The sequence below is a fragment of the Triplophysa dalaica genome, chromosome 20, assembly GCF_015846415.1.
Source record: "Triplophysa dalaica isolate WHDGS20190420 chromosome 20, ASM1584641v1, whole genome shotgun sequence".
In the NCBI taxonomy this organism is placed as follows: Eukaryota; Metazoa; Chordata; class Actinopteri; order Cypriniformes; family Nemacheilidae; genus Triplophysa; species Triplophysa dalaica.
Genome location: NC_079561.1, coordinates 6,826,473 through 6,841,903, shown reverse-complemented (window position 1 = coordinate 6,841,903; position 15,431 = coordinate 6,826,473). Strand labels below are relative to the sequence as shown.

The following is a 15,431-nucleotide window of genomic DNA, read 5'->3' as shown; positions in this document are numbered from 1 at the left end:
CGCCATTTTTCTGCTTGTGTGCATGATGGTTTGCTTGTGTGTGTGTGGGTGTGGGTGGGTGGGTTAGGTGTGTGTGTGTGTGTGTGTGTGTGAGAGAGAGAGAAAGCAGACTGAGCTTGCTCTGGTGTAGAACATGCAGGACAAAGTATAGGTTGTTTTGATATTGTGTTATGGTTTGATAATGCTTTGGGAATGGTGTAGAATTAAAACGTTCTCATATGGTTTGCCGTTATTAATAATATACCATGCCATGTGTCACTTACTTAATCTAACGGTTGTATGATCTTTAGGTTGGTGGTCAGCTCGCTGGAAGCTCTAGAGAGCTGCTTTGCTGTGGGTTCGCCCATTGAAAAGGCGAGTACTTCCAACAGTTTTGATCTTGGAATACAAAAATTTCCTTGTTCCTGACTGCTAAGATTTTCAAAGTGACTAACCTCCCATATAAAAGGGTAATGTGTGCTAAATGTTGATATTTCTGTTTGTTTTCTATTAAAAAACATTAGGAGAAAAATAAGACTGCAGCTTTAGAGTTGGCAACCCTCCTGCTGTCCATTCCCACCCCACCTGGAGTACAACAGCAGACCAAAGGTCTTCTGGCCAGCTTGCACACCAGCCGCACGGCCTACCACAACCACAAGGTACACAGTAAATCCTTACACCGCACACAAAAAAAACATTTTGTTTAAGATTACCATGCTTACCGGTGCTGTATCTGTGTATAGGATCAGTCTCTTCTGAGCAATGCAGTACAGTGTCTGAACAGCTGCAGTAAAGAAGTGAAGGAACTAGACCCTGATGTGTTCCAGAGGCTGGTAATCACAGCCCGCTCTATCGCCATCATGAGGCCAAGCAACCTTGTGCACTTTACCGAGTCACGACTTCCTCAATCAGACACTGGTACACTCAATGCTTTCAAGCTACAGTTGCAGAAAACATTAGTCTGTTTCTAAATGATGGTTATTTTTTCTGGTTAGACACAGGTGATGATGGGAAGGATGGACTAAAACAAGCAGATAATGAAACCTGTAGCTTCATCATGCAACTGGTCACCAACTTCTGGAAGCTCCATGCTCTCAAACCCAAGAACGCCTTTCTGGCTCCGGCCTGTTTGCCAGGTACTCGATCAAGAACCAGTTTTGGTTTGAAACTCGATAGGAATTCATGGTTTGATTGACATGTTTTGTTGTTGTCTAAGGTCTAACCCACATGGAAGCCACAGTCAATGCTCTGATAGACATCATTCATGGTTACTGCACCTGTGAGCTGGACTACATCAACGTTGCTTCCAAAATCTACATGCAGATGTTGCTCTGCCCTGTAAGTATCACACTGCATGAGAAAGTGATGAATGTGATCTCAATACATATTTTGACAAAATGGCTTTGTTTGTCCCAGGACACCTCTGTGAGCTTTGCTTGCAAGCAGGCTCTGATAAGAGTCCTGAGGCCCAGAAACAAACGCAGACACGTGACCCTGCCTTCTCCCCCACGCTCCAACACACCCATGGGTAAGAGCGGCACCTTTTTGTATTCAGTTTAGCTTACTCATGTCTTGTAAAGATTTATTCAGAGTTGCTGTTTTGATGTTCTAGGAGATAAAGATGATGACGACGATGATGACGCTGATGACAAGATGCAAACCTCCAACATGACTGGAGGAGAAGGTGGCAGGCAAGAGAGTCAAGAACAAAATGAGGTGGACCACGGAGACTTTGAGATGGTGGTGAGTTTCGCCCATGGAGCAGCCCATATTGAGCAGAATTAGTGTGTTGAAGGAGACTATCCAGGGCAGTGGATAAAGTCCGTGTGAACCGGAAGTTGTGACCCTTTGTACTCGTGTATTTTGACACATTTCTGAGTGAAATGGAATGGAAAAATAGTGGGCGTGGCTTTCGTCTTTCGCTGCGATGTGATTGAATGTATAAAAACAGCTGTTGCATTTTGAAATGGAACTGCCAGCAGACCAACAGTTGAAGGGGAGGAGTTAACGAATGCTCCACCCAAGCCTTCAAACGTACGTCATTTAAGATGGATAGTCATTACAGGAAGTGCATTTTCAGAATTTAACGAAAAATAATTAGGGCACACAAATTTTAAAGAGAGAATGACCCACATTGATTAACTTTTTACAATAAACGCTGCAATATTTCATAAAAAAAGGCATGCAATTTTTTTTTCACTGGGACTTTAAGGATCTGGTCTGATAGCACAAAAATGGAAATTCTGTCATTGTTTATGAACTCGGTTATATTAAAACCTGTGGAACGCAAAATAAGATAATTTGAGAAATGTCTTTGGCCCCTTTATCGACTATTTGCAAAACCAATGTTGTTTGGTTACCAACATTCTGCAAAATATCTTTGTTTGTGTTCTGTGGAAGAAAGTAAGTCATACAGGTTTGAAGTGAAATGAGGGTGAGAAGATAATGACAGAATTTTCATTTTTGGGTGAACTTATCCCTTTAATTGAATATGCTGTGGTTACTATATCTAAGGAAGGCGGTTGTTATGTAAGTCTCTCTGTTTGTCTCACAGTCTGAGTCCATGGTTCTGGATACAGCAGAGAATGTGAACAATGGGAACCCATCACCACTTGAAGCTCTGCTGGCAGGCGCAGAGGGTTTCCCACCCATGCTGGACATCCCCCCAGACGCTGATGATGAGACCATGGTGGAGCTGGCAATAGCTCTCAGTCTGCAACAAGACCAGCAAGGTCACTGTTGCACATGTATATAATTAATTAAATGGGATTTGTGGGTGTCTGTGCATGGCTGATCTTTAATGTGAGTGTTTGTGATTCTACAGGCAGCAGCAGCAGTGCTCTTGGTCTGCAGAGTTTGGGTTTGTCTGGTCAGGCCCCCAGTTCCTCATCTCTGGATGCAGGGACCCTATCAGACACCACTGCATCAGGTAACTGCCCTCATCTCTTCACTCTCAGTACTGCATGCACATTTGGTTGCCATTTCACCTCTTGTACAATGTTCTGTACAGGGAAAAAGGAGTGTTTTGTTAATTGTTGCCAAAATCATAGTATTAGAATATGCAATAGTGGCCAAAAGTGATGACCAGGAGGGGGGCGTATTTGTATAATATTTGCTTTTAATCACCCCTCAGGTTAGATTAAACCATCAAAATATGATTTGTTTGATACAAATGGACAAAACACTAAATTGTTTGGCGAAAAGACAAATTAAGGTCTAATTTGCGACCCTGGATGACAAAACCAGTCTTAAGTGGCACAGGATTTTTTTAATTATCGTCTTTTCTTTTATGCCAAAAATCATTAGTATATTAAGTACAGATCATGTTCCCTTCAGATATTTTGTAAATTTCCTACCTTAAATATATAAAAACTTTATTTTTGTGAGTGGATGGCCTGCTACAGTGCCTCCGATTAACAACTTTGAAGGCAATTTTCTCAATATTTTGTATTTTTGAACTCTCATAATCCTGAGTTTTAAATGGTTGTATCTCAGCCGGACATTGTCCTATTCTAACAACTCATACATCAATAGTAAGCTTATTTATTCAGATTATGTAAAAATCTCAATTTCGAAAAATGTACCTATAAGACACATATGGGTTCTATCCCAATATACAAACAAATGCATAGAGAAAACAAAACTTGTGGTAAATAAGGCATACATTGATTGTAATTATATCAGTTATCAATAATCGCTTATTCTCTTCTTTAATAATATTGCCGTCATTCTCCTGGGCCTCAATAAACTTGGCATATAAATTGTATTTTTTCCCCCCAAGCCTCTTTATATTTTTCTCGAAACACATCATTGCAACATGCATACAAAAACTTGAATTCATCTTCATTTAAATATTAAAATAACAAGCAAATGTTTCAATTATCTAAAGTTGGACCTCACTTTTGGCCATTGCTGTATTTTGATGTGATTTCACCGCGGGTGCAACTACCCAGTATTGTGTAATAAAAATTAAACCAACAAAGCAACTTGTCATGACTGGCTTATACAAAACTCTTTTGCATGGTAAATTATGCGTTGAAGAGATTTACGGTTGTCATGTGGTTAAAACATAGTGATCAAGCACCCAACATTCCTTCCTTCATACTGCTGGTTGAAAGGGGAAATTTTCGCCCCTCAATCATCACAAATCATAAATCTTTACTCATCATTATGTCTACCAATTACAACTATTATCAATTTTATGGCTGTTTTTCTGTGTATGTATATGTTTGTTTGAACCTTTAGAAAACCCCCCTTAGCAAAGCCTGCTGTTTTTTTCCTGTAACAGCTCTGGTTATGCTTTCAGCCCCAGCCTCGGATGACGAGGGGAGCACAGCGGCCACAGATGGCTCCACGCTGCGCACCTCTCCCGCCGAGCACGGGGGCAGCGTGGGTTCTGAGAGCGGAGGGAGCGCTATCGACTCGGTCGCAGGAGAACACAACGGTATGACAGTATCATGTACTTGAATAAATCATGTTTTATATATAGGTTGATTTTATTTATGTTGTTTTCTTAAAACTCCTTTGTTTCAGTGTCTGGCCGCAGCAGTGCGTACGGCGATACGACCGTTGAAGGTCACCCTGCTGGACCGGGCAGTGTGAGCTCCAGCACTGGAGCCATCAGCACCACTACTGCCCAGCATGAAGGAGATGGATCTGAGGGGGAGGCGGAAACGGAGGGCGACATCCACACCAGCAACAGGTCTGTCTGCATGAGATATACAGATGGCTCTGGTCCCTGATTGGTTAATAGGGATTGTTTAATCATAATAAAGCAAAGCTTTAAATAATTTCTGATGAAGCTTAAAATAATTTCTCTGCATGTGTCTCTTGACACTTTCCAGGTTGCACATGGTGCGTCTGATGCTTTTGGAGCGTCTCCTGCAGCACCTGCCCCAGCTTCACACTGTGGGTGGAGTTCAAGCGATCCCCTACATGCAGGTCATACTCATGCTGACCACAGATCTGGACGGAGAGGACGAGAAGGACAAGGGAGCTCTGGACGAGCTTCTGGCCCAGCTCATTGCTGAGCTCGGCATGCACAAGAAGGTACAATCACACTTGCACTTTGCAGTTAACGGAGTAACAGATGTGACAGGAAGAGATTGTGTGTTGACCAAGTCATGTTTGGCTCTTCAGGATGTTTCAAAGAAGAATGAGCGGAGTGCCATCAATGAGGTGCATCTAGTCATCATGAGACTTCTCAGTGTCTTCATGTCCCGCACCAAGTCTGGCTCAAAGTCCTCCTCTGAGGTAACTGTATAAAAAAAGCTCCAAAACAGCATTTTAGTTATACACAACTAAAATCTAAGCTTACTGAAGCCTTCAACATTATTCTGTTGTTGCGTGTAAACATAATCTAATTTATTTTTTCTCGCCAGTCGTCTTCTCTCATCTCCAACGCGACAGCCACAGCGCTGCTCAGCATGGGAGCGATAGACTACTGCCTGCATGTGCTCAAATCCCTGCTGGAGTTCTGGAAGACCCAGCAGGGTGATGAGGAACCGACAGCCACCAGTCAACTCCTCAAACCCCACACCTCCACTTCCACCCCTGACATGAGCCCGTTCTTCCTGCGGCAGTATGTCAAGGTACGAGACGAGATTTGAATTACTCTTATCCTAGAGTTATGGTAGGTGTGGATTTGTCATGGTCATTAAATGATTTATGCGGGTGTGTTTCTCAGGGCCATGCAGCTGATGTGTTTGAAGCTTACTCTCAGCTCCTCACCGAGATGGTTTTACGCCTTCCATACCAGATCAAGAAAATCGCAGACGCCAATCCTCGTATCCCACCGCCGATTTTTGATCACTCCTGGTTCTACTTCCTATCAGAGGTATCAGTTCGCTTCTACCCTGTATAGAAGGCATCAAAGTAGTGTTTGAGTTATCCATTAAGTGTTTATCACAAATAAATCGCCTTTCTTCTAGTATCTGATGATCCAGCAGACGCCGTTCGTAAGGCGTCAGGTACGTAAGCTTCTACTCTTCATCTGTGGCTCCAAAGAGAAGTACCGTCAGCTCCGAGACCTCCACACGCTCGACTCCCACATGCGTGGCATCAAGAAGCTTCTTGAGGAGCAGGGCATCTTTCTGAGAGGAGGAATCGTCACGGCGACATCTGGATCTGCTCTGCAGTACGACACGCTCATTAATTTGGTAAGAAAATGCTTGCTTTGGTACTCTTCTCAGTTTACATTTGTATTTGTAACGGTTTTCCTTTTTCACAGATGGAACACCTTAAAGCATGTGCTGAAATCGCCACTCAGAGAACAGTCAACTGGCAGAAGTTCTGCATGAAGGACGACTGTAAGTGAACAATGAGTGTTCGAGTGTGTATTATTTACTTCCTTGAGTAGTTACGTCATAGGTAACAAGATTCACATGATGATGGACATGTCAGAGAAGTTGTTTTGGTGATCTAAACCGTGGTTTCCCAGTCCACGAGGAATTTCCAGTTTTACATGTTTCAAACCAAACACTCCTGATCCGTACTTCATGAACTAAAATGGGTGTTTCAAATAAGGAGACATAATATAAATATAGATTTTGACATTTCTTAAAGTCATTGAAGTTCATTTGTCAAGCTGTGGGAACCCCTGTAAGTTTTGTTTCACTGTGGTACTAATGAAGCACTCTCTCTCTTTTGTTATCTATAGCCGTGCTGTACTTTCTGCTTCAAGTAAGTTTCCTGGTAGATGAAGGTGTTTCTCCAGTCCTGCTCCAGCTGCTCTCTTGCGCTCTGTGTGGCAGTAAAGTCATGGCAGCGTCCTCCGGAGCCTCTGGTGGAGGTTCAGGAACATCTCAACCCTCCCAGAGCAAATCTTCCAGCAAGAAGAGTAAGAAAGAGGACAAGGAAAAAGACAAAGAAGGTTAGTTTGATTTTCAAGAACAAGTCTATCCAGTTCACACTTTTTTCAATTTCAGTAGTTGAAGATTAAGAAGCTTTTAAATCAGATTCTTTTTATGGTGCTGCTTGCAGGAGAGGGAGCAGGCAGTCAGGAGGATCAGCTGTGCACAGCACTGGTTAATCAGCTAAACAAGTTTGCAGATAAGGAGACACTTATTCAGTTCCTGCGTTGCTTCCTGTTGGAGTCCAATTCTTCATCCGTGCGCTGGCAAGCCCACTGCCTCGCTCTACATATCTACAGGTGCATGTCTGCTGCATGCTCTCTAAATATACTTCTTCATGTCCGAATAAGGTTGTTTAGTTTAATTCCATCCTTACTAATGCATAGTGACTTTTTATCTCAGGAACTCCAATAAGTCACAACAGGAGCTGCTGCTGGATCTGATGTGGGCCATCTGGCCAGAACTACCCGCTTATGGGCGTAAAGCAGCTCAGTTTGTAGACCTGCTCGGATACTTCTCCCTCAAAACACCTCAGACGGATAAGAAGGTAAATAGGAAATTATATTGTTTGTTATATATGTTACAAGTGTGATTACTTCCCTCCGAGACGTTTGCATAAAAATGCTTTGTTGCTTCCCAACTGTTTTTCTACATTCCCAGCTGAAGGAATACTCTCAAAAGGCAGGCGAGATTCTGAGGACACAGAACCACATCTTGACCAACCATCCCAATTCAAACATATACAAGTGAGTGTCTGTCCTTACCGGACTGAAATCTGAAAATTAGGATCCTTTGGGTGAGAAGGTTTGAAATGTTTTGTTAATGTTTCTTGTTGCATCTTCTCAGCACCCTGTCTGGACTGGTGGAATTTGATGGATTTTTCCTGGAAAGTGATCCCTGCTTAGTGTGCAACAATCCTGAAGTGCCCTTCTCAGTGAGTGACTCGTGGCGGTCAACATGGCTAATAAAATGGCTTGTTGTGGCTGTGTTTTTTTAATGATCTTCTTTTGTTCTCTGTGTTATCAGAACATCAAACTGTCATCTATCAAAGTTGACACCCGTTATACCACCACACAGCAAGTGGTTAAGCTGATTGGCAGCCACACTATCAGCAAAGTCACCGTGAAGATCGGTGACCTCAAGAGAACCAAGATGGTTCGCACCATTAACCTCTACTACAACAACAGGACCGTACAGGCCATCGTTGAGCTGAAGAACAAGTGAGAATGTTTCTTGGACCTTATTGAAAATTCATGTTTTATTGATTTAAAAAGAGTTTCTCACATTGTATTTGATAATTATAGACCTGCTCGTTGGCACAAAGCGAAGAAGGTGCAGTTGACTCCTGGACAAACTGAAGTCAAGATCGACCTCCCTCTTCCCATCGTGGCCTCCAACCTGATGATTGAGTTCTCAGATTTTTACGAGAACTACCAGGCATCTTCAGAGACCCTGCAGTGTCCACGCTGCAGTGCCTCTGTGCCTGCCAACCCAGGAGTGTGCGGAAACTGCGGAGAGAATGTCTATCAATGCCACAAGTGCAGGTAAGGTTTAATAGACTTCAGAGATTTGCTATAACGCTGCTTAAATACTGTGTAAATACAACTGTGTTGATTTTTTAGATCCATCAATTATGATGAGAAGGACCCCTTCCTGTGCAACGCCTGTGGTTTTTGTAAATATGCACGCTTTGACTTCATGCTTTATGCCAAACCCTGCTGTGCTGTGGATCCTATAGAAAATGAAGAAGACAGGAAAAAGGTCATTTTCAACTTTATTCTATAATGATTATTAGGATTACACAAGCACTAATAACTATTTTGGCAATTACAAATATTTACTTTTTTCAGGCTGTGACCAACATCAACACACTTCTGGACAAAGCCGACCGTGTGTACCACCAGCTGATGGGTCACCGGCCGCAGCTAGAAAGTCTGCTGTCCAAAGTGAACGAGGCTGCGCCTGAGAAACCACAGGTGAGTTCCAACTGCTCTTTGCTATCAAACAGGTCGATTACTTTTGATTGTTGCATTCATGTTTTCATGGTTGTTCACAGGATGATACTGGAGCAGGAGCCGGGCTAGGCACCTCCACCGCCAGCGTCAATCGATACATTCAACAGCTGGCTCAGGAATACAGCGGAGACTGCAAAACGTCATTCGACGAGCTCTCCAAAATCATCCAGGTTAGTGAGCAACACTTCATTGGATATGTTCACTATGTTTCTGTTATAGTCTATTATAGTCTCTGTATCTTTCGTATTTAGAAAGTGCTTGCATCACGTAAGGAGTTGCTCGAGTATGACCTGCAGCAGCGAGAGGCTGCTACCAAATCATCCCGCACCTCGGCCCAACCCACCATAACAGCCAGCCAATACCGAGCCCTGTCTGTGCTTGGCTGCGGACACACATCGTCCACAAAGTGCTACGGATGTGCGTCCGCAGTCACAGGCCACTGCATCACATTACTGCGCGCATTGGCAACCAACACCGCCATCAGGCAGATCTTGGTACTGCAGGGTCTCATCCGAGAGCTTTTTGAGTACAATCTGCGCCGCGGCACAGGAGCTATGAGGGAGGAGGTCCGACAGCTTGTATGTTTGCTCACCAGGTATATTTGTACACAGAATAGCAAAACACAGATGTGCAGACCTTTTAAGTCAACGATGATCAATTATCACAGCTTATTGTCTATAGAAGACAAAGATGAACAACTTTTGGTTCTGTTTTGCAGGGATCACCCCGAGGCCACTCAGCAGATGAATGACCTTATTATCGCCAAGGTGTCCGCTGCTCTTAAGGGACACTGGGCCAACCCTGATCTGGTACTTAACCATGACTGTCACGTAGTAACTTGGATATCTGACACAAGTAGATGAAGTTAAACTGATGTTATTTTCCCCCACAGGTCAGCAGTTTGCGGTATGAAATGCTGCTGCTTACAGACTCCATTGCTAAAGAGGGAGGATGCTGGGAGTTAAGGCTACGCTGTGGTGAGTGTATTCCTCCAGTGTATTTGAATCCTTTAGTGACACTCTGACAAAAAATTAAGTCAGCCCATAATTGCCAAGGGGATTCAACCTCTAATGCTTCCATGTTCATTTTCAGCCATGAGTTTGTTCCTGATGGCTGTAAATATAAAGACCCCAGTGGTGGTGGAGAACATTACATTGATGTGTCTGAGGATCTTGCAGAAACTCATCAAACCCCCTGCACCGACAAGCAAGAAGAACAAGGTATTACAGCCTTGAGTCTAGTACTGAGGTTCTTGTATAGTCAAGCTTTACTTGAATCACGCATTGATTTTCTCATTGGAACAGGATGCCGCTGTTGAATCCCTGACTACAGTCAAGCCGTATAACAACGAGATTCATGCACAGGCTCAGCTCTGGCTCAAAAAAGACCCCAAGGCATCTTACGAAGCCTGGAAAAAGTGCCTTCCTGCTCGATGTAAATATCCAAAATCTGATCTCAAAAGCTTTATTTTTTTCTATATAATCTCCTTATATGCAATGCATTGTGAACCCTTATCTCTCTCAGGTCAGGATGCGGCCTCCAAGCCCTCAAATAAGGCTGAGATCAGGAGGCAGTACCTGATGGAGAAGTATGTATGGAAGTGGAAACAGTTCACGAGGTCTAGATCGGAGGGCTTGTTCCCACGCCTGCTCAAACTGGGGCATAACAACTGGTTGAGACAGGTATGTTGTGCCTCTTAGTACCTTGGAGTTATCGGATCTGTCTTATTTGTCGAAAAGATGTCTAACACGATCGGATGTTTTCCTAGGTGCTCTTCACCCCAGCCACACAGGCAGCGAGACAGGCAGCCTGCACCATTGTCGAAGCACTAACAACAATCCCGAGCCGCAAGCAACAAGTTCTGGATCTTCTAACAAGGTTTGTATGAAATACAAAAGGGGTGGCCCTCTTTTTCAGAGATCATACTTAAAGATTTTAACCACATTAGGCTAAAATACGCTACAGGTAGTTAGGGCTGTGCTCAGATATTTTTGTTCTGCAGTTACCTGGATGAGATGTGCATTGCTGGAGAATGTGCTGCTGAGTATCTGGCCTTGTACCAGAAACTCATTAAACCTGCACACTGGAAGGTTTATCTGGCTGCTCGTGGTGTCCTGCCGTACATTGGCAACCTCATCACCAAGGTACAGTCATGAAGAGGAGATATTATTAGCTTGCTTAGTATGGGTACAGTGTTATTTCCATTTGGCCGCACTCACTCATTTGCTTCCTCTTCTTTTCAGGAAATTGCCCATCTCCTCGCCCTTGAGGAAGCCACCCTGAGCACTGACTTACAGCAGGGATATGCTCTCAAGAGCCTCACAGGTATTTATTGTAGCTTGAAAAGTCCAGTGTTTAAAATTTAGCGCCATCTAGTGGTGAAGTTGTGAAAAGCAACCAGCGTGTCATTCCATCCCTCCCCCGTTCCTTTTGAAGCACTACAGTGGCTGACACAGAACTGAGATGTTATCACGTATTCGCGATTCTTTGCCGAAGGAGATAACGTTTGGACGAAACGCGCTCCGTAGAGCAGTTCTTTTCAAGAACTTTCTTTGAGGTTTTAGGATATATTGTAACAGTACATGTTTTCACACAGGCTTGCTTTCCTCTTTCGTGGAGGTGGAATCCATCAAGCGTCACTTTAAGAGTCGACTGGTTGGAACAGTGCTAAACGGTTACCTGTGTCTGAGAAAGCTAGTGGTTCAAAGAACCAAACTGATCGACGAGACACAAGACATGCTCCTGGAGATGTTGGAGGACATGACAACAGGTTCCGCCAAAATCTTCAAGTCTTCTTTGTCTTATCTGCATTGTTAAAGGCCAGACTATCTCATTGTCATCTCCTCCATTGTAGGGACGGAGTCCGAGACCAAAGCATTCATGGCCGTGTGCATTGAAACGGCAAAGCGGTACAACCTTGATGATTATCGCACCCCTGTCTTCATCTTCGAGAGGCTGTGTAGCATCATTTATCCTGTGAGTAGAGCTCTTGTTTTAGGATGGCTCTTGAAAAAAAAAACTCTTTCTAAAACCCAAGATGATTTTTATGTCTCGCGTGTGCAGGAGGAGAATGAGGTCACAGAGTTCTTTGTGACGCTGGAGAAAGACCCACAGCAGGAGGACTTCCTGCAGGGACGAATGCCAGGAAACCCATACAGCAGTAATGAACCAGGCATCGGTCCTCTCATGAGGGATATAAAGAATAAGATCTGTCAGGATTGTGATCTGGTGGCGCTGCTGGAGGACGACAGTGGCATGGAGGTACATCAGAAACTCGTTATGAGCATTATTTGCTTTTATTCATGAACGTGGTGTACTGCAGTTTTATCCAAAATACATTTTTTTGAATAAAGTGTTTTTTTTGTAGCTCCTTGTGAACAACAAGATCATCAGTCTGGATTTATCTGTTGCTGAGGTCTATAAGAAGGTCTGGTGCCCCACCAATGAGGTAAGCCAATAAAAAATGACTTCATTCTCATGTACCTTATATGTCATCATCTAAACATTTTTTTTCTTTCAAAACAAGGGTGAACCCATGAGGATTATCTACAGAATGAGAGGTCTTCTAGGAGATGCCACAGAAGAGTTCATTGAATCTTTGGACACAACTACAGGTATGTTCTCTTGCTGATATCTATCTTATCGTTGTTTATGTATTTCTATTTTAATCAATGTTTCTGGTTTTGAAATTGTGTTTGTTCTCTGTACAGATGAAGAGGAGGATGATGAGGAGGTTTATAAGATGGCTGGAGTGATGGCGCAGTGTGGAGGTTTGGAGTGTATGTTGAACCGGCTCTCAGGTATCAAAGACTTCAAACAGGGCAGACACCTTCTCACTGTGAGTTCCCCTCACCCATCGCATTACACGGATTGAGGATTGGGCTTTGCGTTGGCGTAAAATTCTAATTAAAAAAAAATCCATCACTGTGCAGGTTCTCCTCAAGTTATTTAGTTTCTGTGTGAAAGTGAAGATCAACAGACAACAGCTTGTGAAACCAGAGATGAACACCCTTAATGTCATGTTGGGCACGCTGAATCTGGTAAGTAACATATTATCACAGCTATGTCAGAAATATTGGTGAATGAATGTGAAAAGTGAGATACACTGTTGTGTTCCAGGCACTGGTGGCAGAGCAGGAGAGCAAGGACAGTGGTGGAGCATCTATAGCAGAGCAGGTTCTTAGCATTATGGAGATCATCTTGGACGAGGCCAATGCTGAGACTGTTTCAGAAGATAAGGTCAGCATGACTCTATGCATAAATGTAATGTTAGTAGTGCAGGGAGCCCGTTGTGTTCAGATCTCTTCATCGTGTTGACTCTTCAGGGTAACCTGCTGCTGACGGGAGATAAGGATCAGCTGGTGATGCTCCTGGATCAGATCAACACTTTATTTGTGCGCTCCAATCCAAGCGTTCTGCAGGGGCTCTTGCGCATCATCCCCTACCTGTCCTTTGGAGAACTTGAGAAGATGCACATCCTGGTTGAGCGCTTCAAACCCTGCTGCAACTTCGACAAGTACAGAGTTTTTTCATCTCGGCATTAGATGTAACAATTCTCAACTTCTGGAGTAAGTGGAGAGTGTGTGCTGCTTTTAACTCTCATTTCCATTATCTTGTGGAGGTATGATGAGGAGCACAGTGCAGATGACAAAATCTTCCTGGACTGCTTCTGTAAAATAGCTGCAGGAATCAAGAACAACAGCAATGGCCATCAACTTAAAGATCTCATCTTACAGAAGGGCATAACCCAGAGTGCATTGGACTATATGAAGAAACATATCCCCTGTGCTAAGAAGTATGGGATTCCTTAATGCATGACAATACAGTTCCTTATTCTTAAAAATATATAGCAAACATTTAAAGAGTGCCGTACATTTTATTTTGCAGTCTGGATGCAGATGTTTGGAAGAAATTCCTCGCTCGACCAGCCCTTCCTTTCATCCTTAGACTTTTGCGTGGTCTGGCCACCCAACATCCCCCCACACAGGTAACAGACTAGACGAAAGACAACATATTCATACTTCACACGCAGTTGTCTGTAATAAACTGAACCATCTCTTCTCTGTGCATTATAGATGCTTATCGGAACGGATTCCATAACCAATTTGCACAAGCTGGAGCAGGTGTCCAGCGACGAGGGTATCGGCACTTTAGCAGAGAATCTTCTGGACGCACTAAGGGAGCACGCAGAGGTTAACCTGAAGATCGACGCTGCTCGAAGGGAAACTCGGGCGGAGAAGAAGCGCATGGCCATGGCGATGAGGCAGAAAGCTCTCGGGACGCTGGGAATGACTGTCAGCATATATTAAAGCTTTAATCTGTTTTATGTATTCTCAGTTTTATTATGCGAAATAAATTTACTGATTTTGTTTGCTTTGTTCCAGACCAATGAGAAGGGTCAGGTGGTGACAAAGACATCCCTGCTGAAACAGATGGAGGAGCTTATAGAAGAACCAGGGTTGACCTGCTGTATTTGTAGAGAGGGCTACAAGTTCCAGGTACATTTGATATTACATTATATTGTAGATTCAATCATCTACATATTATATTTTTAATGAAGTCAGTTTTTATTATGCTTTTACACATAGGTTTTTAATATGCTAATCTTTAATTATATATTTTCTGTGTTTATGTTGTGGAAGCAGAAATAGTAGTAGAAAACGTGACCTGCATTTTGTTATGATGATGAATACATTTTGTTCCCCACAGCCTACCAAAGTTCTGGGCATCTATACATTTACAAAGCGTGTAAACCTTGAAGAGCTTGAGAGCAAACCCCGTAAACAGCAGGGCTACAGCACTGTCTCACACTTTAACATAGTCCATTACGACTGTCACCTTGCTGCTGTCAGGTGCGTAAAATCACAGTGTCTCTGTAAATACAATGAAGGGAAGGTTCTGTAGTCTTACTTGTCTCGATTTTTTTCTCTATTTTGATCAGGCTTGCTCGAGGGCGTGAAGAATGGGAGAGTGCCGCATTACAGAATGCTAACACAAAGTGCAATGGGCTCCTGCCTGTGTGGGGGCCACACGTACCCGAATCTGCTTTCGCCACCTGCCTGGCAAGGTAATGAATTTGTTTGTGTATGATTAACAATAACTGATAACTCTTACTGTGTATTATAAAGATACTAGGTTGACATAAGTGAGCAATCTTAGAGGGGAAAAAGGTGCACGGGGTCTTAAAGCAACACTATAAAACTTTTGCTCACGGGTTCCCCCATGTGGTTGACATGTGGTTTGGCCCTCTTTATAAATGCATTGTTCTGGATTGTAACATTTTTTATTCTGTCTCATAGGCACAACACATATCTACAAGAGTGCACAGGGCAGAGGGAACCCACGTACCAGCTCAACATTCATGATACCAAGCTGCTGTTCCTACGGTTTGCCATGGAGCAATCCTTCAGTGTGGATACAGGGGGCGGAGGCCGCGAAAGCAACATCCACCTCATTCCCTACATCATTCACACAGTTCTTTACGTCCTCAACACGTTCGTATTCAGCTTTGACTTGGTCACAACCACTCCGTGTTGCTCAGAATAGCTTTTACCATTGATCGGTTTGAATTACACATTGCTATTGG

At 43.4% G+C, this 15,431-nt stretch overlaps 1 protein-coding gene across 4 annotated transcripts in view; it reads left to right on the top strand.

Annotated features, from left to right (window-relative positions):
- ubr4 (ubiquitin protein ligase E3 component n-recognin 4) overlaps positions 1 to 15,431 on the top strand; it is a 36,314-nt gene that overhangs the window by 18,946 nt on the left and 1,937 nt on the right. For 3 of the 4 annotated variants that reach the window (XM_056732321.1, XM_056732320.1, XM_056732318.1), the window contains 52 exons: positions 291 to 354; positions 504 to 638; positions 723 to 897; positions 975 to 1,115; positions 1,196 to 1,317; positions 1,396 to 1,507; positions 1,592 to 1,722; positions 2,534 to 2,711; positions 2,804 to 2,908; positions 4,286 to 4,423; positions 4,513 to 4,681; positions 4,824 to 5,028; positions 5,119 to 5,232; positions 5,361 to 5,570; positions 5,666 to 5,815; positions 5,910 to 6,137; positions 6,209 to 6,287; positions 6,638 to 6,850; positions 6,961 to 7,129; positions 7,233 to 7,377; positions 7,491 to 7,576; positions 7,677 to 7,764; positions 7,857 to 8,050; positions 8,135 to 8,374; positions 8,453 to 8,591; positions 8,681 to 8,806; positions 8,887 to 9,015; positions 9,097 to 9,440; positions 9,564 to 9,654; positions 9,738 to 9,822; positions 9,938 to 10,065; positions 10,150 to 10,279; positions 10,370 to 10,527; positions 10,614 to 10,723; positions 10,848 to 10,989; positions 11,089 to 11,170; positions 11,442 to 11,615; positions 11,700 to 11,821; positions 11,909 to 12,106; positions 12,213 to 12,293; positions 12,372 to 12,459; positions 12,556 to 12,683; positions 12,778 to 12,885; positions 12,965 to 13,084; positions 13,171 to 13,361; positions 13,467 to 13,640; positions 13,733 to 13,832; positions 13,921 to 14,139; positions 14,230 to 14,343; positions 14,555 to 14,697; positions 14,787 to 14,912; positions 15,145 to 15,339. In XM_056732321.1, coding sequence (XP_056588299.1) covers positions 291 to 354; positions 504 to 638; positions 723 to 897; positions 975 to 1,115; positions 1,196 to 1,317; positions 1,396 to 1,507; positions 1,592 to 1,722; positions 2,534 to 2,711; positions 2,804 to 2,908; positions 4,286 to 4,423; positions 4,513 to 4,681; positions 4,824 to 5,028; positions 5,119 to 5,232; positions 5,361 to 5,570; positions 5,666 to 5,815; positions 5,910 to 6,137; positions 6,209 to 6,287; positions 6,638 to 6,850; positions 6,961 to 7,129; positions 7,233 to 7,377; positions 7,491 to 7,576; positions 7,677 to 7,764; positions 7,857 to 8,050; positions 8,135 to 8,374; positions 8,453 to 8,591; positions 8,681 to 8,806; positions 8,887 to 9,015; positions 9,097 to 9,440; positions 9,564 to 9,654; positions 9,738 to 9,822; positions 9,938 to 10,065; positions 10,150 to 10,279; positions 10,370 to 10,527; positions 10,614 to 10,723; positions 10,848 to 10,989; positions 11,089 to 11,170; positions 11,442 to 11,615; positions 11,700 to 11,821; positions 11,909 to 12,106; positions 12,213 to 12,293; positions 12,372 to 12,459; positions 12,556 to 12,683; positions 12,778 to 12,885; positions 12,965 to 13,084; positions 13,171 to 13,361; positions 13,467 to 13,640; positions 13,733 to 13,832; positions 13,921 to 14,139; positions 14,230 to 14,343; positions 14,555 to 14,697; positions 14,787 to 14,912; positions 15,145 to 15,339 — 7,536 coding nt within the window. Of the gene's footprint in view, positions 1 to 290; positions 355 to 503; positions 639 to 722; positions 898 to 974; positions 1,116 to 1,195; positions 1,318 to 1,395; positions 1,508 to 1,591; positions 1,723 to 2,533; positions 2,712 to 2,803; positions 2,909 to 4,267; positions 4,424 to 4,512; positions 4,682 to 4,823; positions 5,029 to 5,118; positions 5,233 to 5,360; positions 5,571 to 5,665; positions 5,816 to 5,909; positions 6,138 to 6,208; positions 6,288 to 6,637; positions 6,851 to 6,960; positions 7,130 to 7,232; positions 7,378 to 7,490; positions 7,577 to 7,676; positions 7,765 to 7,856; positions 8,051 to 8,134; positions 8,375 to 8,452; positions 8,592 to 8,680; positions 8,807 to 8,886; positions 9,016 to 9,096; positions 9,441 to 9,563; positions 9,655 to 9,737; positions 9,823 to 9,937; positions 10,066 to 10,149; positions 10,280 to 10,369; positions 10,528 to 10,613; positions 10,724 to 10,847; positions 10,990 to 11,088; positions 11,171 to 11,441; positions 11,616 to 11,699; positions 11,822 to 11,908; positions 12,107 to 12,212; positions 12,294 to 12,371; positions 12,460 to 12,555; positions 12,684 to 12,777; positions 12,886 to 12,964; positions 13,085 to 13,170; positions 13,362 to 13,466; positions 13,641 to 13,732; positions 13,833 to 13,920; positions 14,140 to 14,229; positions 14,344 to 14,554; positions 14,698 to 14,786; positions 14,913 to 15,144; positions 15,340 to 15,431 lie in introns of all 4 variants that reach the window. The other variant, XM_056732319.1, reaches the window with a different exon arrangement.